General features: G+C 38.3%; 2 protein-coding genes and 2 pseudogenes across 8 annotated transcripts in view; 2 read left to right on the plus strand and 2 right to left on the minus strand.

Annotated features, from left to right (window-relative positions):
* The first annotated feature begins 5,106 nt into the window (after positions 1 to 5,106).
* Positions 5,107 to 7,138, plus strand: LOC126620836 (cyclase-like protein 2). Of its 7 annotated transcripts, XR_007622671.1 has the most exons (6): positions 5,107 to 5,302; positions 5,660 to 5,750; positions 5,942 to 6,012; positions 6,364 to 6,469; positions 6,594 to 6,670; positions 6,976 to 7,044. XR_007622671.1 is itself a non-coding variant. In XM_050289172.1 (5 exons), exons 2-5 carry the CDS (start codon positions 5,699 to 5,701, stop codon positions 6,867 to 6,869), a joined length of 240 nt encoding a protein of 79 aa, XP_050145129.1. In that variant the 5' UTR covers positions 5,109 to 5,302; positions 5,660 to 5,698; the 3' UTR covers positions 6,870 to 6,927. The 7 variants fall into 7 exon arrangements, 4 of the variants coding, with proteins under 4 accessions (XP_050145125.1, XP_050145126.1, XP_050145129.1 ...); XR_007622672.1 differs by lacking the exon at positions 6,976 to 7,044 and having other exon boundaries at positions 6,364 to 6,462; positions 6,594 to 6,645; XR_007622670.1 differs by lacking the exon at positions 6,976 to 7,044 and having other exon boundaries at positions 5,109 to 5,302; positions 6,594 to 6,795.
* A 386-nt stretch (positions 7,139 to 7,524) lies between these two features.
* On the plus strand, positions 7,525 to 15,508 carry LOC126622873 (probable LRR receptor-like serine/threonine-protein kinase At1g56140; annotated as a pseudogene).
* Positions 15,509 to 21,576: 6,068 nt separating this feature from the next.
* Positions 21,577 to 23,879, minus strand: LOC126622874 (uncharacterized; annotated as a pseudogene).
* A 572-nt stretch (positions 23,880 to 24,451) lies between these two features.
* The window catches only part of LOC126622876 (uncharacterized), a gene marked incomplete at its 5' end in the record, with an annotated part of 51,524 nt that continues 48,381 nt past the window's right edge, over positions 24,452 to 27,594 (minus strand). Inside the window, 3 exons of the mRNA XM_050291568.1 lie at positions 24,452 to 24,989; positions 26,069 to 26,131; positions 27,306 to 27,370. Coding sequence (XP_050147525.1) covers positions 26,085 to 26,131; positions 27,306 to 27,370 — 112 coding nt within the window. The remainder of the gene's footprint in view (positions 24,990 to 26,068; positions 26,132 to 27,305; positions 27,371 to 27,594) is intronic.

A 27,594-nucleotide genomic window follows, 5' to 3' on the forward strand; every position in this document is an offset into this window, starting at 1 on the left:
ACCATGACTTGACACCAGTAGTCCCTCTAAAAAAAAAAAACGAAAATTGAAAAATGATTATATAGGGTACTCAGTATTCTAGTGAGTAAAAAGTATTATCCTAGATTTTTTGCCAACTGAGAAAATGGTGGACTTTCATGGAGTAAATTAACAAGTTTGACCTCTTTCTTGGTGAGTATTTGCTGCTTTGCCATTTGTTGCAGGGTCTATGGAAGTAGTATGCTAGAGATTTTCCCATGTATCATAAACGCATTTCGATACATCAAGTGTAATAATACAATTGATTGTAAATTTAAAAAAAAAAATTCAACTAATTATATTATAATACTTGATGTACTGAGCTATATTTTCAGCATACTGAAAAATTTCTTATGGTAGGCATACGTTGTCTCTTTCCCTGCATTGCACACCATTGTACACCTCACGGGTCCATGTGTCAATGGATGCATGGTGTAAATAATGTCTCGCTCGTTGGTTAACTTTTCTCCTCTACAAGTTTACGGACATCACCATCTTCCAATATCAAACCCGAGAACGATGATGCTCACAGTTTGATGAAATATAGATTATGAGTTTGGATATTGGCTTTGCAATTTTTTCCATTAATCTAGTTATTCGTTCAGTCTACAATTCGGTTAGACTTGCCAAGATTCTTTGCATAATTTTTTTAAATTACATAAAACTACCTCAACTATTGGGTCATTAACAGTTTCATACCTCGTCTTTGAAAAGTTTCAATGTCATACCTTATCTTTGAATTTGTTGCAATGTCATATCTTCCGTCAGTTGTCTGTCAATTCCTCTGTTAAATGCTGACGTGGTTTGAGACAGGGCATACTTTCTATTAAAAAAATTAATAAAATATTATTAAAAACAAACAAAAAAATCATTTAATATTTTTAAATATTAAAATATTAATTAATTAAAAAGTTAAAAATAATAAAAAAATATTAAAAATATTTTAATAGTTAAAAATATTAAAAATATTAATTAATATTTTAATATTTAAAAATATTAAATGATTTTTTTTTAGTTTTTAATAGAAAGTGGGCTCGTCTCAAGCCACGTCAACATTTAACAAAGGAATTGACAGACAATTGATGGAAGGTATGACATTGCAACAAATTCGAAGATAAGGTATGATATTGAAACTTTTTAAAGACGAGATATAAAACTGTTAATGACCCCAATAGTTGAGGTAGTTTTATGTAATTAACCATTTTTTAATTTAATTGGATCCCTCAGTAAAAAGAAGGCTTCGAACTTAAAAAGTTTTGTGAGTTTTTGAACATTGAAGATAATAAAGTCCATGGTTTTGTACTAGTTGCTTGTTTAGTCTTTTTGAATGAATGGAAACTGTTGGCTGTGAGATCTAAGGTTCTAGGTCTAACAGTTAAAAACACCAGGAAATGTGTCGGATTCAACTTTAAAATTCGGAGATTTTGGACCTTGAAGCTTTTTTTAGGGAATAAAATAAATATCAGAATCCTTCTTTTCCTATTTAAACACTAATTGTTTTATTGTGATTTTGTATGTTTTCTTCGACGCCTGCTATTCTTAAATTAAGATAGTGTTTATTTTTAGGAAGTGAAGATGAATTTTAGAGACAGAAAAACAAAATCAGTAACATATAAACCTAAAATTGCAAATTAATCCAAAAATAAAAAATAATTAGATAAAAAGTTATAGCCATATACATTTCTATATAATTTTTTAAAAAAGTAAAAAATTATGTAATATGAATTTGTCTGTCAGAACATTATAATTGATACTATTAGTCAAGACTCAAAAGTTGGATCTTAATTCGTTGGCTGATATGCAACTATGAATTTTTTCAGTGCTAGCAATCTACGAAGACCGAGAGAAAGCAAAGTCTTTTACATACATACAAAATATTAAAGTCCCAATTAAGACATTATGCTGGCAAATATATAGATAGAGAGAAAGCAAGTTGTTTACATACATACAAAATTATCTCAGTTGTTCCGATTAAGACGTTACTAGCAAATATATAGACCGAGAGAAAACAAGTCAAAATTACCTCAGTCGTTCTAATTAAGACGTTACTAGCAAATATATAGACTGTGAGAAAGCAAGTTGTCTACATACATAGAAAAGTATGTCAATCCCAATTAAGACGTTACCATTAAATATATTAACGGAGAGAAGTCGAGTTGTTTAACTACAAACAAAAGTATCTTAGTTCCAATTAAGATGTTACTGGCAAATACATGGACTAAGAGAAAACAAGTTTATATACATACAAAAGTACTTTAGTCATCCCAATTAAGACGTTAGTAGCAAATATATGGACCGAGAGAAAGCAAGTTGTTTACATATATACAAAATTATATTAGTCCCAATCAAGGCTCAAGAAATTTCGTAACAACTGGCTATATAGATAAGAAAATTATGTAGTACACTACTGATAATTACTTATTTCAATGTACCTTTCCATGTTTTTGTTAAAGAAAGAAAAAAGTGACACTTAATTTTAAAACAATAGAATATTATATTGGCATTCTAAAATTTCATTTTGCACTCTAAATTTTTTATAATATTACTTAATTAGAAAGAAAAATACAATTGTAAAAAATGTAAAATGAGATCTTATGAGTGGTCATCAGGACAGGACATCTAACATTTTTGGAGTGATAGCATGAGTCATGACTTGGATGAGTGGTGATGTAATTAAATGATGTGAACCATTTGGCGTTTGCATGCATGATGATGATCTTGGCGTTCTGAAGCGAAGAAATCGTCGATATTAACAGCAACTGCAAGTTGCTGCAGATCAGGACATATGTTATCTACATCCCCAAGTGAATGAGAAAATTCAACAACGGCAAGTTGCTGATGAGGAAAGCGTATGCAGAGACTTGGTCCAAATGTAAAGTTGGGTGTGAGAATGTGAGGACAAAAAGAGACTAAATTGTGTAATAGCTTATAAGAGATTAGAGCACTTCTTATATTGTCAATTGATTTTACAAAAATACTACTCTTACCACATATTTGTACCATTATTTATACCCTCCCTCTAATAGAGATAGGATTCACTTACATTGGTGGACACTACCATTGTTAAAGAGATAATATAAATAATAGTATAAATAGGTTACACTAGACAGTAAATGTAACATTACTTTTAATTTTATAATAAAATCTCAACTGGCAAAAGTGTATGATACAAGTCGCATCTTTTATAGCCGCCCTTTTTTTAAGGACAGTTCTTGGATACTCAACGAGGAGTACCCAAATTTACTCACATCTGATGTGGTCCAATAATATTACAACATGTGTATTTCAAAACTTTATCCCAATATTCGTATCTTAATAACCAGACACTTTTCATCTTCTTTCTCATTCTGTTAGATGCCATGGCTGATCTGCCATAGCTAATCCATATCCATGGACCCCAGCCACCCCATATCCTCCTTCCACCAGATCCCCCCACAGCCCCGCATCAGAGGATTTGCTCTCTCTTTCGTTCTTTCTCTTCGAATCAACATCAAAAGGGAGTCGCCGGATGCACTCGACGCCGATGATGACATGGTTTCCGGCGAAGGGCAGAGAAGTGGTTCTGGGTACGTCTTTTGGGTACCCTCCATTGGGCCACTTCATTTAGTCAGTCTTTTGGGTACTCTCCATTGAGTACCTAAGTATTGTCCTTAAACAAAAACAAGCCATCGGAATAATTAAGCCAAGGTGGGCGGGATGGTGGTGGGTTCATATGTGGCAGTTTGACTTTCTGTCATCCAAAACATAGGAATTGGATCTCATCCGAATCCACTTCGCGTATCGTGTGCTCAGAAATTATTTAATTTTTTATTTAAAATTAAACATAAATAATATCTGACGAAAATTGACCATATGATATACGATGAACGGTTAAGATGTAAGAATCTTTAGGATCTCATGAAATGAATTCGGAGAGAATCCCTTTCCCAAAAAATATCATCTTTTGACTTTTCTCGCTGCATCATTCAACTCAAACTTGCAGATATTTTCATCCCGATTGAATTTTCAGTTCAGCCACAACTTTTGAAAATTCCACCAGAGAATTTTTTTTTTTTTTTTTTGAAAATCCCAACTTTGTTTTTCTTTGAAAAAAACCACATCCACTTATCTAAAATTCATTTTATCGTTGTATTTATATGCAAAATTATGAATGAAATATTATTCTTTTACCGGACAAACTTTCAACATACATGCAATTTTAGCAATTTTAGCAATTTTTTAAGCTAATCATGAAAGTCCTGAGTTCAATACTTTGTAATCTGTGTATTTGCTTGAACAAGGCCATCGGTAGGTAGGGTACAATTTCCAAATAGCCTTTTCCGAATCCGAAAAATGTGGATAACCGTAGTTCGACACTAGTGCCCATCTTTTTAGAAAGAAAAAAAAATTAATCGAATAGTGTGTCATGTGTTTTGCCAGACATAATAATGTGATTAGTTTAAGAATTGTCACAATGACATCCTCATTTGATGTCATATCAAAATCATCAACTAACAAAGAATTAATCCTTTGTTCTTTCACTATCGAGAAAACTCCCTCTCCCTAATTACAGTAATTGACCAACTGAGCAAGAATGTTAATTAATATGTCATTCCCTTGATTTTTAAACCAGAAATTTTTTTAACAATCTAGAATTGTACATAAATATTTCAATACTAAAGCAGCCCAATGTGTAATATTACAGTATACAATTCAACTAATATGATTAAAGTATTGGCCAACTCCAGGTGGGAAATTAAAAAAGTGGCTGCCATTTGATCATGCAACTTGGACAAAATATATTATAGGGAAAATTACATAAAATTATCTTAATTATCGGTCGAACCACAATTGTATATCTTATGTTTTAAACATTGCACTGTCATACCTCAACATATGAATTCGTTGTAATGTCAGACATCCGTTAAATTTTCTGTCAATTTAGCTGTTAAATGATGACGTTGTAATTTACCCTATATTATATATGTATACGTTGCAGGCCCGGCCCAGGCCCAATGCAACCGGGGCGGATGTTCGGGGCCCAAAATTGAAGGGGCACCAAAAAAGAAAAACCCACATAATTAGTATAAAAAAAATAAATAATATCCAGCCCATGTTTGACAAAAGAGTTGAACGACCCATCCCCCAATTAACCCTACCCATTTGCCATTGCAATCTCTCTCTCATTGAAACTGGGCCGCGGACCTCATCACAGTCATTGAAGCCGGCACGACTTCTGCGACGATGACCTCCATCACCTCCGTGGAGTTGAATTTCGTAGTCTTTCGTTACCTTCAGTAATCAGGTATGCTTCACTTTGCAAACCCTCAAATCGACTTTTCGAATTTATTTCCCTAATTTTATGTTCCCGTTTTTAATTGTATTGTCATCTTAGGGTTTCTGGGAATTTGGGTGTGCTGTACAGAGTATAGGGGTGTATTTATCAATTGCTGTACAGAGTACTGGACTTAGTTCAAAAACTACCTATGTTTTTGGACCTAGATCAAAAAGCCCCTATAACTTAATTAGGGTTGAGAACTATAATTTTTGGGAATAAGTTTGCAAATTGGCTTCCTGTTGCGTCGAGAGGGCATGAGATTATGGTGTAATTATCAAAGAAACTTTATATTAAGTTATTAACTAGAGCTTACTTCAATTTTAGGCGGATTATGTTCAAGAATACAGCAGCTATGTGGGATTTATGAGGGATGGAGCACAGTGGTTTGTGGAGAACACAGACATTAAACTTGTTGGTGAGATATATATATTCGCACTTATGTTATTTTTTATGACATGTAGTTTCTAACAGTCTGCGTGTATGATTAGGGTAATATAATCTTATACTGAGCTCTTCTCAGTGAGATATAACTGATTATTTTGCTGTTTATGTATCATTTCTGTTCTTTCTTTTGAAGCTGACGTGTTCGTCTTTTGTTAAATATAGGAATTGATTATTTATCCGCTGCTGCATATGATGATTTGATTCCATCCCACCTTGTTTTTCTAGAAGGCAGGGTAAGAAAATCTTTATTTGACAAGACATGAAAGGGTTTTTTCTTTAGTTCATGATTATTTTAGCTGGATGAGTTCCAGTTGGTAGATTGTTGAACAGTGGTAAATGCAGAACCAAAAATAGAGGCAACCAAGTTTTCATGTTTTTTCAAGACTCAACCTAACACTGCTTTGCAAGTGGTTTCACCTTTCCCTTTGCCACATGCTTTGGTTTTGAAGTGACCATACATCAACTCATGATTTTTATTTTTTTTTGACACTGCTTTGCAAGTGGTTTCACCTTTCCCTTTGCCACATGCTTTGGTTTTGAAGTGACCATACATCAACTCATGATTAATCCCCTATTTGTTGCAGGAAATGATGACCCCCTCCAAGGAGAAATAGCATGGAATAGGACGCCACGAGAGCTTGGTATTTCAGCTTATGCTCTTCAACAACTTGGTGGTTCACATGGTTTGCAGTTGAGATTAATTTAGTGGGATATGTTATTTTACATGATTGGATGAATATCTGGTTGGATTTGGGATGTATTGGATGTGTATTTAATGCGTTATGTGATTGGTTTTTTTTTTTCTTTCTTGCAGCTGCTACATCAAAACAAATTAGAGAATTAATGAAGGTTGATGGGCTTACTAATGATGAAGTCAAAAGCCATTTGCAGGTTTGTATATGTGATTATCCATCTGTTTTTAATCGTAATTTGGCTGATGTGAATAAAATTTTATACATACATGACGGAAATTGGAAGCCATTTTGCATGCTATTAGTGGTGAATCTTTTTACACATACATGTGATTATCCTCGTTAAATATATTTTTTTTAAACATGTATTTTCGTATTAAAAAAAGGGCACATTTTGAGCTTTCGCACTGGGCACCAAAAAACTCAGGACCGGCCCTGATACGTTGTCAATATATGACTAAAATCTAATGGTCTTCTTCTTCTCACATGCAATGCATGATTCAGCCAGTTGGAATATAAGTGTTGGTCGTTTTAGTTCATGCCGTCGAGGAGAGCAAGTTCTGCACATGTACAATATGAAGATGAAGTTGATGATGAGGATACTATTACTCTGCTTCCTCAGCTGCTTCTGGTTTCAGCTGTCCTTTGCTAAAAAAGCTACCACTGATCCATCTGAAGGTTCTTTCTCTCTCTCTCGCCCCCCCCCCCCCACCACACACACACACACACACACACATTGCCACATTTAAGTGTTTTTGACCAGGAACTGGGTTTTTCTCCCTCAACAAAATGACATTTCAAGTGTTTTTCGACTATGAAATGAAGTTTCGAGAAACTTATTTGCAAAACCTTTTTTCTTCCCATATACAAAACATCCAAATTAAGGGTAATTTTCCTTTGTAACAATCAATTTGATCTCTCATTTGATTCGAGATAGTCTGGTAAGAGGTAACACAAGTCAAATTATGGTGATATAATCTAATACACACAAGGACTGAATTAACTGAGCGTGCAGTGAGGGCGTTGAACTCAATATTTGAACAATGGGACACACAAGCAGTGCAGGGGCAGTGGAATATCGGTGGAGAACCCTGCAGTGGATATGCCATCAACGGCACCGACAATTATGGCCCCGCTATCAACCCAGGCATCGTTTGCAACTGTTCTTATGACAATAATGCTACATGCCACATCACCCAACTGTATGTTAAACTACTCTCTCTTGATGAACAAGATTTCCATGCCACTGCTGATTTTTCACTTGCTACCTATATATATTGACGTCATAATTTGATTGTGTCGCTCCATTTTATGTAGTTCTAAATGTTCAATCTTTTTGCTTTCCAGGATAGTGTATGGTCTTAACAAACGAGGGGGCGTTTCCAGAAGAATTTGTGGCTTTGAGATATCTCACATATTTGTATGAATTTTTTTCAACTCCCTTCTCTGTTTTCGGTTCATCAAAATCATATATTGGATATTAAAAATCGGTTCATCAAAATCATATATTGGATATTAAAAATTGTAGAATTATTAGAGAGACTGGCCAAAAACTCACTTCCAACAACACCGATACTATTCCCAACTTGGTAATTACCACCTGCACAATCGTCAGGTGTAAGGTTTATCTCAAAAGGCCTCGGCATTAGTTGGAGTGAGATTTGGATATTTAAACTCTTCTTTCTTTATTTCTCTAGCCGATGTGGGATTTCAACAAAAATATGGTGATGTTGTAAGATTAAGGGTTAACGATTACACTTCCCTTCAATTTTTGTAGGAAAATTGATCAGAATTATTTCACCGGTCCCCTACCGGCATTCGTTGGCAATATGTCTGCATTGACTGAATTGTAAGTAGTGAGAGAACATTTCTTTAAGTACTCATACTTTTGATGAGACCCGTAGCAATTTGTATACTTCAGTTTGAATATCATAATCTACAGTTATGTTCTTTACACCTTTTCGCTACTATTTATGCCGTAATCTACAAAAAATCATTATGCTTTTATTGAATAATGCAGTACTAGTTTCCTGTTATGTAATGTAATTAAGTTTAATGGTGCTTATCTTTTACTAACTGATATCTCCATTCAGGACAATTAGCATCAATTCATTCTATGGGCCCATCCCCAAGGAGCTTGGAAACCTTACGGAGCTAACTGTGCTGTAAGCCATGAAAAATTAGAGAGCGTACAATAAAATTTTGTGTCGTAAACATTAGATACAGAACCTGTTGTTATAAGCTAAAAATCTGGTTATGCATGAACAATCGAAGAACAGAAAATGAGAAGGATAACAATGGAAGAATTTTCTAAAGGTTTCTCTCTCTCTGCAAAATCTAGCATAGCATATTCTCTTCATCTCTCTACAATTCACACACACTCTGTGCTTTACATAACCGTTAGAATCCAAGGTGGATTCTCTCTCTTCACAAAACAATCACAGCCTTACATCTAGCTAGTTGCTAGGATCATTACACCTAGCATTATTTGCCTTACTACATTAGAGCTGCACACTCGGTATTTTAAACTCAAGTGAATACACAAATTTGATACACAGAACCTTCTATCACTCTTCAATAATTGTTTTCAAGTAAGTGTTTGCCCGTTCAACATGACTTGCAGGGACATCGGATCAAATAATTTCTCCAGAACACTCCCTCCAGAACTTGGTAATTTAGTCAAGCTCGAGAACCTGTAAGTGCTTCGTTAAATCATCAAATTTGAATTACATGTTAATTCCTTACGGATGAGCAAAAATTGCACTTTATTGTATGAAATGGGTATTAATCAGTTGCCTTATGATTTTCACAGTAACTTGGACAGCTGTGGACACGGTGGTGAAATTCCTTCAACATTTGCCAACCTCACCAACATGCAAGCCTTGTAAGAACGGCTCTTAAATCGTATTTTGAGATTGCTTTTCTAGGATGAGCTTAGTATAATTCAACTTTTTGAATTTTAGCTCGGCATCGGACAATCCTTTCTCAGGAAAGATACCTGATTTCATAGGGAGTTGGACAAACCTCACTTCTTTGTAAGTAGAGAAACCTTTTATCTTTTGCAGTTTATGAAAGCGGACCTGAGATGGATAATTTGTTCAAAGCTTCTTATATGTTTCTGTAGGGAATTTCAAGGGAACTCTTTCGAAGGCCCAATACCAACCAGCTTTTCTCAACTGACCTCATTGAAGTATCTGTAAGTACAAATGTTTCATAAATTGTAATTCTCTCTCTCTTTCTCCGAAGATGGGATTTCAGTTTATTTTGCATATAATGATGTAGGTATATCAGCGATATATACGATGGGAGCTCCTCTCTTGATTTCATAAAAATTATGAAAAACTTACTGAATTGTAAGTGAAGATTCTCATTGATCCATATACTTTCATCCAACTTCTTTTTCCTTTTGGAATTTGATATCTTACTCCATCTACTTTTTATCAAATTTTATGTTTTTGGAATACAGAAAACTGCGAAACGCATTAATCACTGGTACCATCCCATCTGATATTGGAGAATATCAAAGTCTAGAGACACTGTACGTCCCAGCAAATACAAGCTTGAGTCCCAGCGAGACCAATTAGTTTTCTTTCATTCTGGTTGCTCCTCTCAACTTATCGTTGGTGTGCAGGGATCTGAGTTTCAACAACTTGACAGGCCAACTCCCAAGTTCTTTGTTCACCATGAGTTCTCTTACATATTTGTAATCCCCGTCCTTATTATTATATTTTGCTTGCCTTATCATACATAAGTTATCAAATCTTCAACATTCCCTACTTTGATTGAAGATCTGGACTAGTCCTTCTAGATTTTGTGCACATCTGACCTTTTGTTTGTTCATCTCTTTTTCTTTTCTAGGTGCCTTCTACTATAATCGAAATGGTCAGGTTTCTTGGAAACAATAGTCTCTCCGGACCTCATCAGAGCCAAAAGAGCGATCAACTTCAGACTATGCAAGTCCTCGTTTCTTAAAGTAGTCATATAGAATGCACGGTGCATGTATGTGCTTGTGTATACTCGTAAGCATTCTAATCCTATCTTACACAAGTTCTTGATAACTTTCATGCATTTTGTGTCTTCTAATTCTATTTTGTTATTTGCAGCGACTTGTCTTACAATTTTTATCAGGAAGCTTTCCCCAGTGGGTGACCACAATGTGGGTGGCCCCAATACCGCAACTGTGCGTGTCGTTTTATCTTTCACCTTCATTTTACAATTTAAATCACCAGAATATGTTCAGACAAAAAATTATCGTTGAGATTCATTTTCACGGTGCTATTTGCCTACTAAGTTTTGATCTTGTACATGGAATTTTCATTTGATAAAGATATAGTTCTTCATATGTTGATTGATTAATGATTTTATGCAGGAACGTAGTGGTTAACAACTTCACATTTAACAGTTCAAACATAACGTGAGTTGAAGTTTCTCTTACTCGTTTTTAGACAAGCAATACTATCACTACTCTTCCACTACATGTTTCTATTTGGATAACTAATAATTGTTCTCTGTGTTTGCAGTCTTCCTGGATTGAATTGCCTCCAGAGAAATTTTCCATGCAATCGAAATACCCCACGATGTAATCCGCTCTTATGTCACCCATCATTTCCTATTTTAACGCAACGTTAAAAGGCATTGCTTCTCTAGTTATGTATACATTGGATATAGATTGCACGCATGTTTTCATAAGTTCAGTAATACGCATAACTGGTTAGAAATATGTGACTGAAGAACATTGGTATGAGTCTTCAATTTGAAGTTTCATCGCTAATCATGGGTAGATTCTGGTATTACAGCAAGCTTCTCAATCAACTGTGGTGGACAGCAAATGACAGGAAGTGATGGCATATTGTATGAGAGTGACGACTCAGAACTTGGTCTAACATCATTCCGTGTAACCAGTACAGAGAATGGGGCTGTCAGCAATGCCGGTTCGATTTCTTACGATACTTCGTTTTCTGACGATACCCCATCGTTGAACAAGACCCTTGCACAAGTCACCGGAACAGATGTGACCCCGGTGCTTTTCCAGACTTCAAGAATGTCCACAGGATCACTGAGATACTATGGCCTGGGCCTTGAGAATGGGCTCTACACTGTAACATTGCACTTTGCAGAGACGGCTTATGAAAGTCGCACTTCGCAAACTCGGCAAAGTCTAGGACGACGTGTATTTGATATCTATATTCAGGTAAGACTGCTTATAGAATAAAAATTCTAACTTATTTGAAGTAAACACCTCATTGGACAGGTTTTCGATGTTATAAGCTACATTAACTAAAGACAGTGATTTAAATGAGACTAGAATTATCACCTGCCTCTTCATTTGGTTGCTAGGGTACCCGAAGGACGAAGGACTTTGACATATCGAAGGAGGCAAGTGGTGTTAACCGAGCAGTTGTGAGAAAATTTAATGTTAACATGTCAGAGAATTATCTTGAAATTCATCTATTCTGGGCTGGTGAAGGGACTTGTTGCATACCCGATTCTGGTGATTTTGGCCCACTAATAGCAGCTGTCCATGCTGCTTCAGGTATAATATGTGTTCACTTATAGAGATTTCCTGTGAGTGGTTTAAATGTATTTTTCTGCTGTTAATTGACATTGAAGAATTCGTCTGTTTTATCACTTAGATTTTACAAAGAAGAGCAATACTGGGTTGATAGTTGGTATTGCAGTTCTTGTTGGAGTTGTGAGCTTGCTATTAATATTTGCAATTCTATATATGAGGAGGAAAAAATCAGAAAAAGAAGACGATGAAGGTAAACGACCGCATCATTAACACACAGAAGTAAGAATGCTTTCACGAAAGTAAAACTTATGTCATACTGTTTTGTGAATGTGCAGATATTCTAGGATTAGGCCCCCGGCCATATACTTTCAGTTATGTTGAATTGAGAAATGCAACTAAAGATTTTAATCCTTCAAATAAGCTAGGAGAGGGAGGATATGGCCCCGTTTATAAGGTGAAATCCGTATTACATCAATATCATGTACTTGAAGTAATGACAAGAGAAAGGAGAGAGAGCGAGAGAAGAAAATATAGCTTCTGTTTTCTTTCCTTTCACGTCACTACATTGTGTTTCTGTGTACATTGTAGGGTACACTTTCTGATGGTAGAGTAGTGGCTGTGAAGCAACTTTCAGTATCATTTCACCAAGGGAAGAGTCAATTTGTATCTGAAATTGCTACCATATCTGCTGTGCAACATCGGAATCTAGTGAAATTGTATGGATGCTGCATTGAAGGCAGACACCGCATTTTGGTTTATGAGTATCTTGAAAACAAGAGCCTTGATCAGGCACTTTTTGGTACAAACCTATCTACTTATAGGTTGCACAGAAATAGCATTGTCTGCAGTTTCAAGCACTCTAAAATTGTTAAGAAATGTTTTTGATTGGATGTGTTCACTAATATTTCAGGAACAAGTAACTTACTGGCCTACTCGATTCAATATATTGTTGGGAACAGCAAGAGGATTTGCTTACCTTCATGAGGAGTCAAGGCCAAGGATTGTACATCGAGATGTCAAAGCAAGTAATATTTTGCTTGATGCAGAACTCTCCTAAAAAATATCAGATTTTGGACTGGCAAAGCTTTATGATGACGAAAAAACCCACATCAGCACCCGGGTTGCAGGGACAATGTAAGCCATCCTTTATTGTTTTTCCAGAGGATACATACATTATGGCCACACACATTTTTACTTGCATGAAATTTTCACACATGTTAATAATGCCTCTAATGATCTCAAGTAACATTGTGCAACCATTTGATTATCTTGCATTGCAGAGGCTATTTGGCACCGGAGTATGCAATGTTTGGACATTTGACAGAGAAGGCCGATGTGTTTGGTTTTGGAGTCGTTGTTTTAGAGATCCTCAGCGGGAGACCAAACTCTTATAATAACTTAGATCCAGAAAAGATTTCTCTTATCGAATAGGTAGGAATTGCATTCGCCTAGCTTCATTTAGGCATTGTTGTGAAAAACTTATTTATACTTTCCTTTGACTGTGGCATAATGCTTTTCAGGTGTGGACTCTACATGAAAACGACCAAACTCTAGGGCTGGAGGATCCAAGATTGACAGAGTTTGATGAAACTGAAGCAACTAGATTGATAAGAGTAGCTCTCATGTGCACGCAGGGATCACCAATGGCACGGCCATCTATGTCACGCGTGGTTGCAATGCTCTCTGGAGACATTGACATAGGCAATGTCATGTCGAAGCCAAACTATTTGACAGATTATGATTTTAAAGATGTAACAACATCGTTAACAAGTAGATTTTTGGTGGAGGATGATACCCCATCAACTTCATCCAAGGGTAGTAATGTTCGCCTCAACTATCAGTCGAGAGGCAGCAATGCAAGTGGTGTTAACACTCCCTGGATTGACCATGCGCCTTCTATAAACGTCACTCAATCACTGCTCGTTGAAATTAGAGGAGAAGGAAGGTGATAAATATCAGGAACTGATTTTCACATGCTCTTTCTTTTGGTAGTGGGCAGGGGACTGGCATGCCAGATTTGAATATACCTTGGCAGATGGATATATATCCTACTTATTCATACACAATGTTTATAGATATGTTCATGAACCACCACCACTGGATGGAGATCCCACCACTAAAATTTAAGAATGTGTTCAGGGAATTCAGATAATTTAATAAGGCCTTTTTGGGTCTATAAATTGAGCCTTGATGTTGATGGTCCAGTTGCAGAATAAAGAAGAAAATGCCTTTTTGGGTCTATAAATTGAGCTTTGATATTGATTGGATGTGTTCACTAATATTTCAGAGACAAGTAACTTGCAACTTGGCTAGCCTACTTGATTCAATATATTGTTGGGAACAGCAAGAGGACTTGCTTACCTCCATGAGGAGTCAAGGCCAAGGATTGTACATCTAGATGTCAAAGCCATTAATATTTTGCTCGATGTAGAACTCCCCCCAAAAATATCAAATTTTGGATTGGCAAAGCTTTATGATGACGAGAAAACCCACATCAGCACCCGAGTTGCAGGGACAATGTCACATTTATACTTGCATGAAATTTTAATACACATCATGTTAATAATGCCACTAATGATCTCAAGAAACATTGTACAACCATTTGATTATCTTGCATTGCAGAGGCTATTTGTCACCAGAGTATGCAATGCGTGGACATTTGACAGATAAGGCTGATGTGTTTGGTTTTGGAGTCGTTGCTTTGTAGATCCCTAGCGGGAGACCAAACTCTGACAATAACTTAGATCCAGAAAAGATTTATCTTCTTGAATGGGTAGGAATTGCATTCCCCTAGCTTTATTTTGGCATTGTTGTGAAAAACTTATTCACCCTTTCCTTGGACCATGGCATAATGTTTTTCAGACATGGACTCTACATGAAAACGACCAAATTCTGGGGCTGGTGGATCCGAGATTGACAGAGTTTGACGAAACTGAAGCGACTAGACTGATAAGAACAGCTCTCCTGTGCACGCAGGCATCATCGATGACGAGGCCATCTATGTCACGCGTGGTGGCAATGCTCTCTAGAGATATTGACATAGGCATTGTCATGTCGAAGTCGAGCTATTTGACAGATTATGATTTTAAGGATGTAACGACATTGTCAATAGGTAGCTTTTTGATGAAGGATGATACCCCATCAACTGCATCCAAGCATAGTAATGACCGCCTCAACTATCAGCCCGAAGGCAACAATGCAAGTGGTGCTAACACCCCTGTGGTTGACCTTGCGCCTTCTCCAGTAAACATCACTCAATCACTGCTAGTTGGCGTTATTAGAGAAGGAAGGTGATAAATAATGGGAAATGATTAACGCACACCTTTTATCCTTTTGTGCACCCATGTACTTGTCCCTGGGTCTTTTATGCCTCTAAGGTTTTGGCTATGATGATGTATATCTAAAATAAGATACGATTTTATAGATATTTGGTTCGAACTTACATGTCAATTTTGTGTTAGTATGTTACGGTGTAAATCTCCTCTTTTAATCAGAAGGAAAAAAATGGATGTTTCTTTTTCTATAGTTGATGCTATTCACTCCCATTTTAAATTCTCACACAGTTTTTTGGTAATTTTTGTCTTTAGGTCTTTTTTAATTCATTCGATCCGACGGCCGAAAATTAAGAAGAGTGGGTGGAGGTAAAATAGGTGTGAATAGTGTTGATGCACAAAATCAGCGAGGACTTTGGTACAACAGAAAATGTCAGGTTTGTGACCTTCGCTTGGTCGCTTCGGTCACTAGTGAAGATAAGTACGTAAATGAATAGGGATAGGGAAGCAAACACAAGATGTACGTGGTTCACCCAGATTGGCTACGTCCACGAAGTAGAGGAGTTCTCATTAATTGTGAAGGGTTTACACAAATACATATGTTCAAGCTCTCCTTTTGTGAGTTCTAGTGAATAGTTTAGTACAAAATGACATTAGAGATTATTGTGGGAGAATGATCCCTATTTATAGAAGAGAGTTTCTAGTTTTGTTCTAACATGGACACGTGTCGTGTTGTGATTGGCTTATGAGGTTGACACGTGTCGCGCTGTGATTGACTTCTGATGTCGACACGTGTCGCATTGTGATTGGCCTTCTGGTTGAAGGGAACCTCTTCTAGGTCCTTGACGGTATAATGTTGACCGGTGCTCAGTAGTTTCGGGATTGGTCAAGTATGGTACAAACAATGCTCCCCTAAGTTCCCGAGTGAGGGAAACTCCTCGGTTGGGGACTTGCAAGATCCAAGCCGCTGAGTAATCACGAAACTTCTAAGTACCGAGGTGTGGTATCATTTTCACTTGCCTTATCTGTCTCCTATGTAGATGTGGCATCTTCTCCGGAAGTACTTTTCCTCCATCCAGGGGTGGTGTCTTTAACCGATGAAGATGCACAAGGTAATGTATCAATTTCACTTGAAGCTTACTTGTAGTTTCGGGTTTGGTCAAGTGCGATACAAACCTTATAGTAGGAGTCCCTCAAGTCGCCGAGCTAGTAGATCTGCCGAAAGAGGTGACAGACAAAGTAAGCAGTCAAACTTCCAAGCAAGCAACCCAGGATCGGAGGTTCGACTTCAGCTTCCGGTTGATTGTTCTCATTCTCCTTGTCTCTCATTCTACTGCCAGGATAAGGAGAAACAAATGGATAAGAGATGATATGAGATACTTTTGCTTTTGAAGAAGTAACTTTCCACAGGCTTATTCTTGAACTGTGCTGGAGGGTTTTCTGGTTCCCTCCAGAGTATAAGGCCAACTCAAGAATTTGAGGGTCAAAACAAGTCCATCAAATCTAGAGTACATTCGACCTTGATGATATGGGATACTTTTGCTGTTGACGGAATAGTGAATGTGGTATGGAAAGGTGTCGTGCTGTAGCGATCTGTTTCAGCTCACCGTTGAACCTTCTGCTTCAATCTTTTGCATGGCAGAAGTGGTGTGCAACCTTTGCATTTAAATGGTCCTTCTGAACATTCCTTCATAATGACTCATCCACGCTTGGCAGCTTCAGTGTAAAGAGCCAATATCTGATCAACTGTCATGAGGTATATGCCGGTGGAATTCGTGACCTTGACAACAGTTGAGGATGAGTACTCGAGAGCAATGCTAAGTAAGCAACCAGGCAAAGGTTCCAGGCAGTCAGTTCCAGATTGGAGGTTTGATTTCAGGTTTCGACTGACTGCTCTCTTTCTCCTTGTCCTGCAAGTGTGGACAAGGACAAAGACAAAGACAGGGAGAAAGCATGATATGGGATACTCTTGCTTTCGACCCTGATGATATGAGATACTCTTGTTCTTGGTGTGGCTTATTTGCTGAGGTATTATCGAGGGGAAATAAAGTTGAGTATTTCGAGAGGTTATGTTGAGGGTGCCTTCTCGAATGCGAGAAATGGTTAAGCATTTTTGCAGGCTTGTCTGTCCGTGGAGGATGGAGGTCGACATATATAGGAATTTCCCCATAGCAAGTAGTAATGCTATTCCTTTACCCTTCTTGGTCATAGCAATGTAGTGGGAGCTGTCAGCTTCACATGTTTTAACTTTGTCAGAACACTTTGAAAAAGATGTATGTGGTATCTGGAAAGCTGATGTTGCGTGTGAAGATTACAAACAAACTTTATCTAAGGAAATCTGGCTCTCGAAGTTCTGAGAGCTGTGCCTCTTCGGTTTTCGAACAAGCAATCCCGTCGGGGATCTGGCTCTCGAGATTCGGAAAGCGGTGCCGCTTCGGCTTTTAAGAAAGTAATTATGTTGGGAGTCTTTTCTCGAATGTGGGTAAAGGTTGGACGTTCTTGCCAGTCTGTCTTGCCGCAGAACACGGAGGTCGACACACATTCTCCACAAGACCTTTTGAAGCAGGAGACTTTCCTTGGTCAGATTTTTCTTAACAAGGACAACATTTGCTACCTATGTTGGGTAATTGACTTCACGGACGAAGCCTATGTCCTTGAGTTTTTCAACTTCTGCTTTCATCGCCTCATATCGCTCAACATCATAAGATCTTCGCTTCTCTTTTACTGGTTTGGTCTTGGGATCAATACTCAAGTGGTGACAGATGATATCGGGAGAGATGCCCGGCATATCTTTATATGACCAAGCGAAGACCTCGGCGTTCTCTTGTAAAAATGAGATCAGCGACAACCGAATGGGTGGTGACAAAGTGGTGCCAATCTTCACCATGCGATCTGGATGGTCTTTGGAGATAGAGACATTCTCTAACTCTTCAGCAGGTTGTGCTTGCTGGGTGAAGGAGTCATCTCGAGGGTCGTCGGGTTGACTGTTGCCATCATGAAGATCCGAGTTAGCTTCATCTGGACTGGTCTTTACTACCTGGTTATGTACAGAGAGGGTCTCCTTGGGGACATGCAGGTGTTGTTGCTTAACTGAAGTGTTGTAACATGATCGAGCACTAAGTTGATCTCCCCTGATGTATCCATTGCCGAAAGGGGTTGGAAACTTCATCAACAACATATGTGTGGATACCATGGCCTTGTGATCATTTATGCATGTGCACCCAAAGATGACATTGTATGCCGTCGGGCAATTGACCACTAGGAAGTTAGTGGTAATAGTAGCTGTGTAGGGGCCTGTACCAATGGTGAGGGGTAAATGTATACTCCCTAAAGGTTGCACGATATCGCCAGAGAAGCTTATCAGAGGAGAAATCGAGCGATCGAGCAAGTGTTCAACTACATTAAGTGCCTTGAAAGCTTCAGCAAACATGATATTGACTGAAGCACCAGTGTCTATCAGGATTCGTTTCACATCAAAATTTGCTATGTGAGCCTCCACGATCAGCGGGTCGTTGTGAGGGTAGATGATACCTCTTTCTTCCTCAGGGTAGAAACATATTGGATCCCAGTTAGGCTTTTGATACTTGCCTCCCCTGATGTCTTCCACGTGAAACACTTGATGGCCAGGTCTCAAAGTTCGTTCACTGTTTTTCATGGCCCTATTGGAAGATTCAAACATGGGTGTGCCGCCGCTTATGGAATATATCACATTCACCTGGCGTTGGTTACGGTTATCCCTTGGAGGGTGAAGGAGGAACTGATCAATTTTTCCGTCACGTGCCAAAGCTTCAATATGATCACGGAGGATGATGCACTTCTCGCTATCATGGCCATTATACTCGTGGTAGCAACAAAACACGCATGTGTTCTTCGTGGACTTGTAATCTGGTTGTCTTGGCTTTGGCTTTGGTATCAAGTGAGCTATACTGGGGTAGATGGCCACGCATGTAGCGTTCAAAGGTGTGTATGTCTTATACCTCGGGGTAGGGCCTGTCTTGACACGCGATTGGCCCACTGCGTTGACTGCCTGGGGATGGGTGTTATTGTGACGATATACTGAGTTATCGCGATAGTGCCCCTTATTCTTTTTATTAAAATGAGATTGGTGAGGATGGAAATCTTTCCTTTTGCCCTGGGATTGATATGTCTGCTGACTTGGCGAAGCATTAAATGAGGCTGGGGGGTGTGCTGCTACCGTTTGGAAGGTTGATGTCTTTTCATTCGGTTGGATCTGGCCTCCACTCCCTACTTGCTGATAAGGGGTGACCGTAGAGGGTTTCCCTGGATATGTCCTTGCCTCAGTAGAGGCATGGTTGTAAGCTTGTGCCATCACCTCAGAGTAAGTCTTCCAAGTGTTGGCATTGATCATGTACTTGAAGATACAGTCACGTAAGCCTGCCGTGAAGGCCTTGAGGGCGGTCTTGTCATCTGCCTCAGCGCAGCGAGAATACTCATGGCTGAAGCGGCCAGCGTACTTTCGTAATAACTCGTCCGGCTTTTGGCGAATAGTGTACAAGTCATCTGCGGAATGCAAGCGATCGGTCTGGAAAATGTGTTGAGAGACAAACAGTTTCCTCAACTCTTCAAATGAGTCTACTGTCTCAGGTGGAAGACGGCAATACCAGTTTAAAGCTCCGCCAGAGAGGGTGGAGGGGAAGAGAAGGCATCGTTCTTCGTCGGTGTGTCCTCGGTATACCATGGTGGACTCAAAGAGGTTAAGGTGTTCAATCGGGTCTTCCCTTCCAGTATAGAGCTATAAGTGAAGCTTCTGCTTTGTCTTCGCTTGGAGGGGAGTGTTGAGGATCCTTCTTGTGAGAGGGCTAGGCCTGGGTTGGTTCCAGTCAGGTATCTCGGCTTGACGTTCAGCCTTCAGCTTGTTTACTTCCTCAAGGAGCTGCAGGACAAGGGGGTCCTGAGCGGAGTCGTGCACCACCGAAGTTCTCTTCTTTAAGTCCCTATCGCCTCTTGGAAGCAGGAAAGTTTGATCAAGATAGCGTGATCTTTCTCTGGACTCGCCACACTGACTCCTAGAGTGAGTATGTTGGAATGTTTCCGAGTCCCTAGTACCTTCATATTCTTCTGGGACTTGTTGCCCATTCTCTAGATTGACGGCTAGCCTGGGTCGTGGAAGTGGACCGAGTCTTTCAAAAACCCTTGGGTCATTGATCTTCGAGCTTATGTGGATGAGATTCTCTCGACGTTGCTTTAGGAAGTCTCGACAATCGCGATAGACAGCTTTTGATCCTTCCACTCCCTCTGTGAGGAGGTGTTTTCCTCTACTTCTCCTGCTTCGGGTTGAAGCAGCTGGGTTGAGAGAAGTCTCATGTTGATTATCACATTGATGTGTAGCTCGATCCCTATCAGGGATGTCCGTGTCGGATATCGAGGACCCTCCGTGTTGGGGGGCATTCAGTTGATTGTTAACCTCAACAGGGGCGACGAGCTTATGTGTTTGAGCCTGCCTAGCCTCATGAAGCATCTTGAAAAGTTTTTCATATTGTTCATGGAGGACTTCATTCTTCATCGCTATCTTGTTGTTCTGAAACTCTAGCTCATCGACTTTAGCTTGAAGAGTAACTCTATTTCCTTCCTGCTTTCGTTGCTTCATACTAGGTCAAGCAGGGGTGTCATTCTGTGTGCTGTGGCTTCTTTCGCTCCCCATGTCGGAGAGAGATGCTTGGCCAAAAGAAAGTGTACGAACGGTGGAAACCAGCTTGACAAAGCTGAAGAGAGTGGGAGTAAGTGTCCTTCCCACAGACGGCGCCAAATGTTGATGCACAAAATCAACGAGGACTTTGGTACAACAGAAAGTGTCAGGTTTGTGACCTTCGCTTGGTCGCTTCGGTCACTAGTGAAGATAAGTACGTAAATGAATAGGGACAGGGAAGCAAACACAAGATGTACGTGGTTCACCCAGATTGGCTACGTCCACGGAGTAGAGGAGTTCTCATTAATTGTGAAGGGTTTACACAAATACATATGTTCAAGCTCTCCTTTTGTGAGTTCTAGTGAATAGTTTAGTACAAAATGACATTAGAGATTATTGTGGGAGAATGATCCCTATTTATAGAAGAGAGTTTCTAGTTTTGTTCTAACATGGACACGTGTCGTGTTGTGATTGGCTTATGAGGTTGACACGTGTCGCGCTGTGATTGACTTCTGATGTCGACACGTGTCGCATTGTGATTGGCCTTCTGGTTGAAGGGAACCTCTTCTAGGTCCTTGACGGTATAATGTTGACCGGTGCTCAGTAGTTTCGGGATTGGTCAAGTATGGTACAAACAAATAGCACCACCCTTTTCTATCTGATAGCCAAGTATGTATAATAAAACATAAGCAATCTTAGTAGATGCCTATAAATAAAAGCCACAAGTTGGCTCTAGATTAGTTATTGTCAATTGTTGATTGATTACGGTGTCACCCTAATGTGACTCTTTGGTAGGGTTTTTGCATAAGCCAACTCTTTTACATGAATGATTATTAATTGTTGGTCGATCAGTGTCACCTGAGAAAATCTTTGGTTAAATTGCTATGCAAATGTTGCCTTTCTCACATGAGTGGTCTCAAAGGTGGGGCCAGGTAAAACCAAAATGTAAGGAAGTTCATGCTCACCAAAGCAAGACCAACCCGTTTAAGGCTATGGTGCTCGTCTAGTTGTCTTTGTGCCTTTTTTCTTTACATTTGGAAGTACCAATGCCAGGTCACTTGAGGCAACAAGTCCAGCCCCACATTTTATTCGTTTCTATTACCTCCATTGAAAGTGACCGTTAGAATTTGATCGTTATAAGCCTACCGTTTCCAGTCCCACTTTTTTAGTTCTTGTCACTCATTTTGCTCCTCTACAAAAGTATTAATTACATGTATACACACACACACACACACACACACACTTATTAGCAGCACATATACACCTATATATATACTGTTTCTTAGTCTCATCAGAACTCAAAGAAAGAAGGAGAGCTTTGGAGAAGTGAAAGTACTAGCATAAACTAGAAGAACAAAGGGAGACATCTTAATCTCCCCCCAGAAGCTGAAGTTGTTGCCTGTCAAGAAGTGTTTGTATGTGGTCAAGGCAAGCACCTTCTTGACCATCTTATCTGGCTTCAAATTCTCATTCACTACCTCTTCTAGAATCACATCGAACACCTTCCCGAAATCAGTTGTCCAGTCCTGGCTTTTGATCAAAGTCTGCATATATTCGGCCCTCGAATTAAGATCCTCGCCTTGTATCAAATGCAGGTGAGGGTTTTTGCTTTAGGTGACCACATTTCCCTTCCATGGCTCGTCACTCAATTGAAGCAACAAAAGCCCCAAAGCCAAACTCGCCGACAAGGTGTTGTCGACATCACACAGCCAACCAATTCTTCTACTTCCGCTGCTTTGAGTAGACCTCCATCACTTTCTTCCACTTAACATCAGCCTCCTGCTCGAGCTCAAGTTACTTGATATAGCTTAATATGTCATGCGAAAGCAGCGCTGCATCGCCAGGATCAACCTCATTGGCTGCAGCCAGTTGCTCTCGCTTGTACTCCGCTCTATAACCCCACCGGTTGGCAGGTTCCCAGCCCTCTGATGCCATAGTTTTTCTTAAGGGCGACAAAACCTCCTTCTTCAGTCGGTCAATACAACAAAGACTACCATCCCCTTCTCAGAGGCATGATTCTGACGGGAAAACCTTCCTTGCAATGTTTTCGAATAGCATATGATGATCAGCGATGGTAAGCAAAAAGGTAGCCGCTTGGGTAATCTCCAAGCAGTAATCATCATGATGGTCATGGTCCTTGTGATGATGAATTTTTTCAATATCAGACTTAAGGCACGGCAAAAATATCCAAAACACAGTCGTGCAATAAGCGATAATCAGCGTCGCGCTCGTATCTCTGAGCCGCCTTGTTGGCCGTGTGGATCGCCTTCCTCCTTAACAACAATTCGCTTGCCTTTGAGTTGACGTCCTTTTCCTTGACCTTCACCATTCTGTTTGAATCCGCCTCCTCCCTCGTCCTCCCAGTAAATTTCAAGTGAGCTTCACCCCGTAAAACCTGCGAGAGAATGCAAGGAAGGTCTAGGATATGTCCAAAGGAGCCGGAAATTGGCACAAGATTGTAGGCAAGGGTTTTGGGGTGGTTCTGGTGGAGCCAAACTGCTACCGTGAAGAAAGCTTCGTCTTGGTTGCATTTTCCACCGTCGCTGCATTTGTCTATGAAGTTGCAAATGAGTTTATGGGTGGTTAGAGGATTGTGCCACCAGCCGAGGGAAACACTTGGTTCATCAGAGTTTTGTGAAATTCCACGGTCGACATGGCGTCCTTGGCGCAGTGGAAGTACAGATCAACGCATGGGTTGCTGATGTTGTGGAAGCCTAATTGGGGTTGTTTGAATTTGAACTGATCGGGCCGCAGTGAAGCAATTCTTGTGAATTGCGGTCAAACGACCTTGTTTCGGCATGCTTCCAGAATCGATATCACTAGCAGGAATGCTCACGCTTTGTTGCGGGTTTTCAAACCATGGATAATATTCGTAGAAAAATTAACTGAAAATGCTGCAAAAATACAATCACATTCTTAAATGTAGCAATTCAGACAACACACGTTTCACATGAGTAACGCTCACAAAACCACACATTTACACAATTATCTCCAAATGAAAGAAAAAGCAAGAGATAGGTGAATTGATCCATAAAATGAGTAGTTCAATTTACATTGCTACTATCTTGTAACTTATTAGAGCTTCTTTGCAGACCAATCATAATGATTTCTTCATTGCTTTCACCAAATATTTCTATAGTTCTACTCTAGTAGTCCAATTGACAGAACAAATAGCAAGTGCGATTTTATTCAATGCTTTGAATGTGTTGTAAAGATAATACCACCAACTATGGGTGGCAATTGATTCTTGTGATAACATACTATAAAGGTAAAGGTATGGATAAAAAAGAAAATGCGTCCTTTGAAAGATATAGAACAAACTTGAAATTCAATGAATTGTTCTTTTACAAAGCGCATCACCAAACTTGATTTCCCCAAGAAGCACCTAAAGAAGAACATCAAACATCACTGTGGTGATCATGACATGCAATACCCAAAGAAAAATAATTTAAGAAAAAATAAACCTATTCATCACACAATGCTAAAATACATATGCCTACATATCCATAATTTCTATGTTTACGGAACACCTTTCGATAAGTCACAACCTTCATTTTAAAATGGACTTTTGTATTTGTATTTTGCTTGTGAGTATGGTCTTGGTTAAAACTTCGCATTCTAGCATTTACTTATATGATATCATATAGCAAGAAAGCTATGAGACCCAAGTCACAATTTATTGTATTCTCATAGACCCTCAAAATACTAGAGCTAGACAAAGATAAACAACACGATAGAGAAACTTCTGCTTTACATGTACATTGACATTTGCATGTGCAAAGCTCTCTTTCCTCCTTTCCTTTCTTTTCTTCCTCACCTTTCGAATCTTTCTCCTAGATTAAGGAGATTGTTGTTTTGTTGTTAGTGGTTGCCATCATCATCACATTGAAATCAACTTTAGTTAATACTAGCCTCCTGCACGCGCTCACGGGCGTGCGGAAGGCCCTTTTGTAATTAAGGCATTCTACGTGCGACTTAAATAATTTAAATGATAACAAAAGAGCGGTTGCTCTCTGATCTAATTGCAGACACAATCTGCAGAACCGTCTTCTATGGGATTTGAACTTGTGAAGTGTGAGGTGGAGACCTGAATGTAACAAATTGGTGTTAAGTGAATAATTCCAAACATATAAAATTTAGATCATCACACCGAACGCAAACAGAACAATTAAATAAACAACTGAAGGCATACGCAATCTAATTAGACAAATAAGTGAACTTTCCCATGCCGAAATCTGAAAGGCCAACAGAAATATCTCATTACAGCACAGAAGACAAAACTTAGGACAAAACTTAAAACTAATCAAACTTAGGTGAACCAATTATAGAGAACATAACCCTTGTAACCAATCGGGAAAAGATGCTTTTAAATCCCAGAAAAAAAAATTAAGAGGAGTTTTTTAAAAAACCATCATTTCAATTATTTTCCAGTCTTACATTTGGATTAAACAGAAAATATAAGTAAAAATGCCAACTTTCTAAAAAAACTACAACTATTTTTACAAATTTCCATTACCCAATGCTGAAAAATGAGAATCACGAAGCAATGAAGAACGGAACACGCGAGAACCAAAAAGTTAAAAACAACACGTAACCATTTCAAAGACCCAAAATCCTGCAAGGACAAAAAAATCCCATAAAATCAGTACATCAGCACTCCCTGCAAAACCCCAAAATCAGAAAATTATAAAAAGAACCCAAAATCAGTGGCATGGTCCTCGTTTCTCCATCATTCAGTAGCTAATGACCTAATGGAAAAGAACCCAAAACATACAGCTTAAAATATGGAAAGTGCTTATAAAAGCTCATGAATAACGTTCAAAGCCTGCATAGAAATGGTATAGCGCAGATAACAACAAACAATAAAACTATGCACAGTATAACCTAAATCCGATATGTTGCATTCCCCACACACAGATTGTTCAAAATTAATTTCGTCTCCGTCTTTTTTCAAATCTGATAAAATCCCCAAAACACAAAAAATAGCAGCTAACTATTTTTTGAACTCTGTAAACAACGATATGCATCTTAACCCATTTAACATATTCATAAAATAACATCAAACACATTTATGCATGAGATAATATAGAAGTGAAGTCTCACAACTTTCATAAAAAATTATTACTTTGTTAGAGAAAGGCTTGAAAAAATATGTAAATTACTCACCTCTATTACAAAAATGTTACAACAGTAGACAAAAAAGGCCAAAAATACCAAAAGCCGCACCTCCTGAAATAAAAAACATAACCAAACGACACATTCTCAGTATCTAAACGATATCCAGAAAAAAAGAAATGAACAGACGAAACCCATGTAAATATACAGAACAAACCAAAAAAAAAAAAAAGAACTGAAGCCAGTAAGAAGATCACAAATCTGATAAAGCAAAAGGTAACATAATCTATATCGATTTAATTATCCATCCAAAAAGACATTTGAATGAAGAACATTTTTAAGGATCCAAACAACCATTAAACTAAACAATTAAAAGTAAAAACAGCAAAGCATTCATTGAAGAAATATATATATATATATATATATTATAACGTATTTTGTTCTTTATACCTAAAAGAAAAACATTGGCTTTCTTGTATGCACTGAAGTATGCATGTGTCGGAAATTTACAATCTATAGAGACTCAATCTCAGACTCAAAAAGACATCTAAAGGAAAAGTAATAAGAAAAATAAGTAGTGGTTTTACCTATACTCCATGTGTGGACTCCAATTTTCAATCACAATTCAAAATTCAAGAGGCCTATAAATCAACCACATAGGAAATGATCAGTGGAAGAAAAAGAAAAACAACTGAAGCCAAAATAGCATCTAACAAATCATTTAGAACCATCACAGAAAACAATTTTTGCATATAAGTAATTTAAAGGAATACCATCAGGTCATGCATATATACAACGTACCCAATTAGATAAGTAGCACATCAACAATTGATGATCAAAAAGTTAGTCAGCCTCAATTGCTTGAATCTAATTAACTCAAAGATAATAAACAGTCCATTTAATGCACGGGCTGACTATCAATTTTATAAAGCTATAATTCTGTGCAGTTCAAAAACCAAGTGGAAGAATAGGCAAAAACTATCTCATCGCCTGTAAATGTAATTAACTAAATATTAAACTTCACAGCCACAAATAAACCTAAATTCCTCCTAAAACTATCTCATTTAAGCTTGATTTTACTATAATCTATAAGTGTGGTAAAAAATGGGAGGCCAAACGATTTGTTAACAAAAAAGGTAGACATAAAAGTAAAAGGAACAGGGCAGACATTAGTTGAGGAGAAGCTAATGTCACCTTGAATTGACGACAAACAGTTCTTATCTTCTCGAATTAACGAAGATAAGTACCATTTTTCTTTAATTCAAGGTAATATAAAAAGAAATTATACCTGTACAGTGTTCAGATGTAGCAATCCTATGCAATCGGCCAAATGATGTGTGTCCTCTCAAAGATCTGTATATCCATTACAGACTAATCTTCAGTCTTGCAGAAAATGATATGTTGACTACAATTTCCCATACTACTAAAAAACACAAATAATTCTATCTACAAACCAAATAATATGTGCAACTTTATGCTACAATGGTAGAATAAGATGGTTGTACAGGACGACACAAAGATTGAGACTTTTTTTTACTTCTAAAATTCTACACACTTTCGAGCCCTAAATTTTCCCG

Source organism: Malus sylvestris, chromosome 5 (genome assembly GCF_916048215.2).
Source record: "Malus sylvestris chromosome 5, drMalSylv7.2, whole genome shotgun sequence".
Lineage (NCBI taxonomy): Eukaryota > Viridiplantae > Streptophyta > Magnoliopsida > Rosales > Rosaceae > Malus > Malus sylvestris.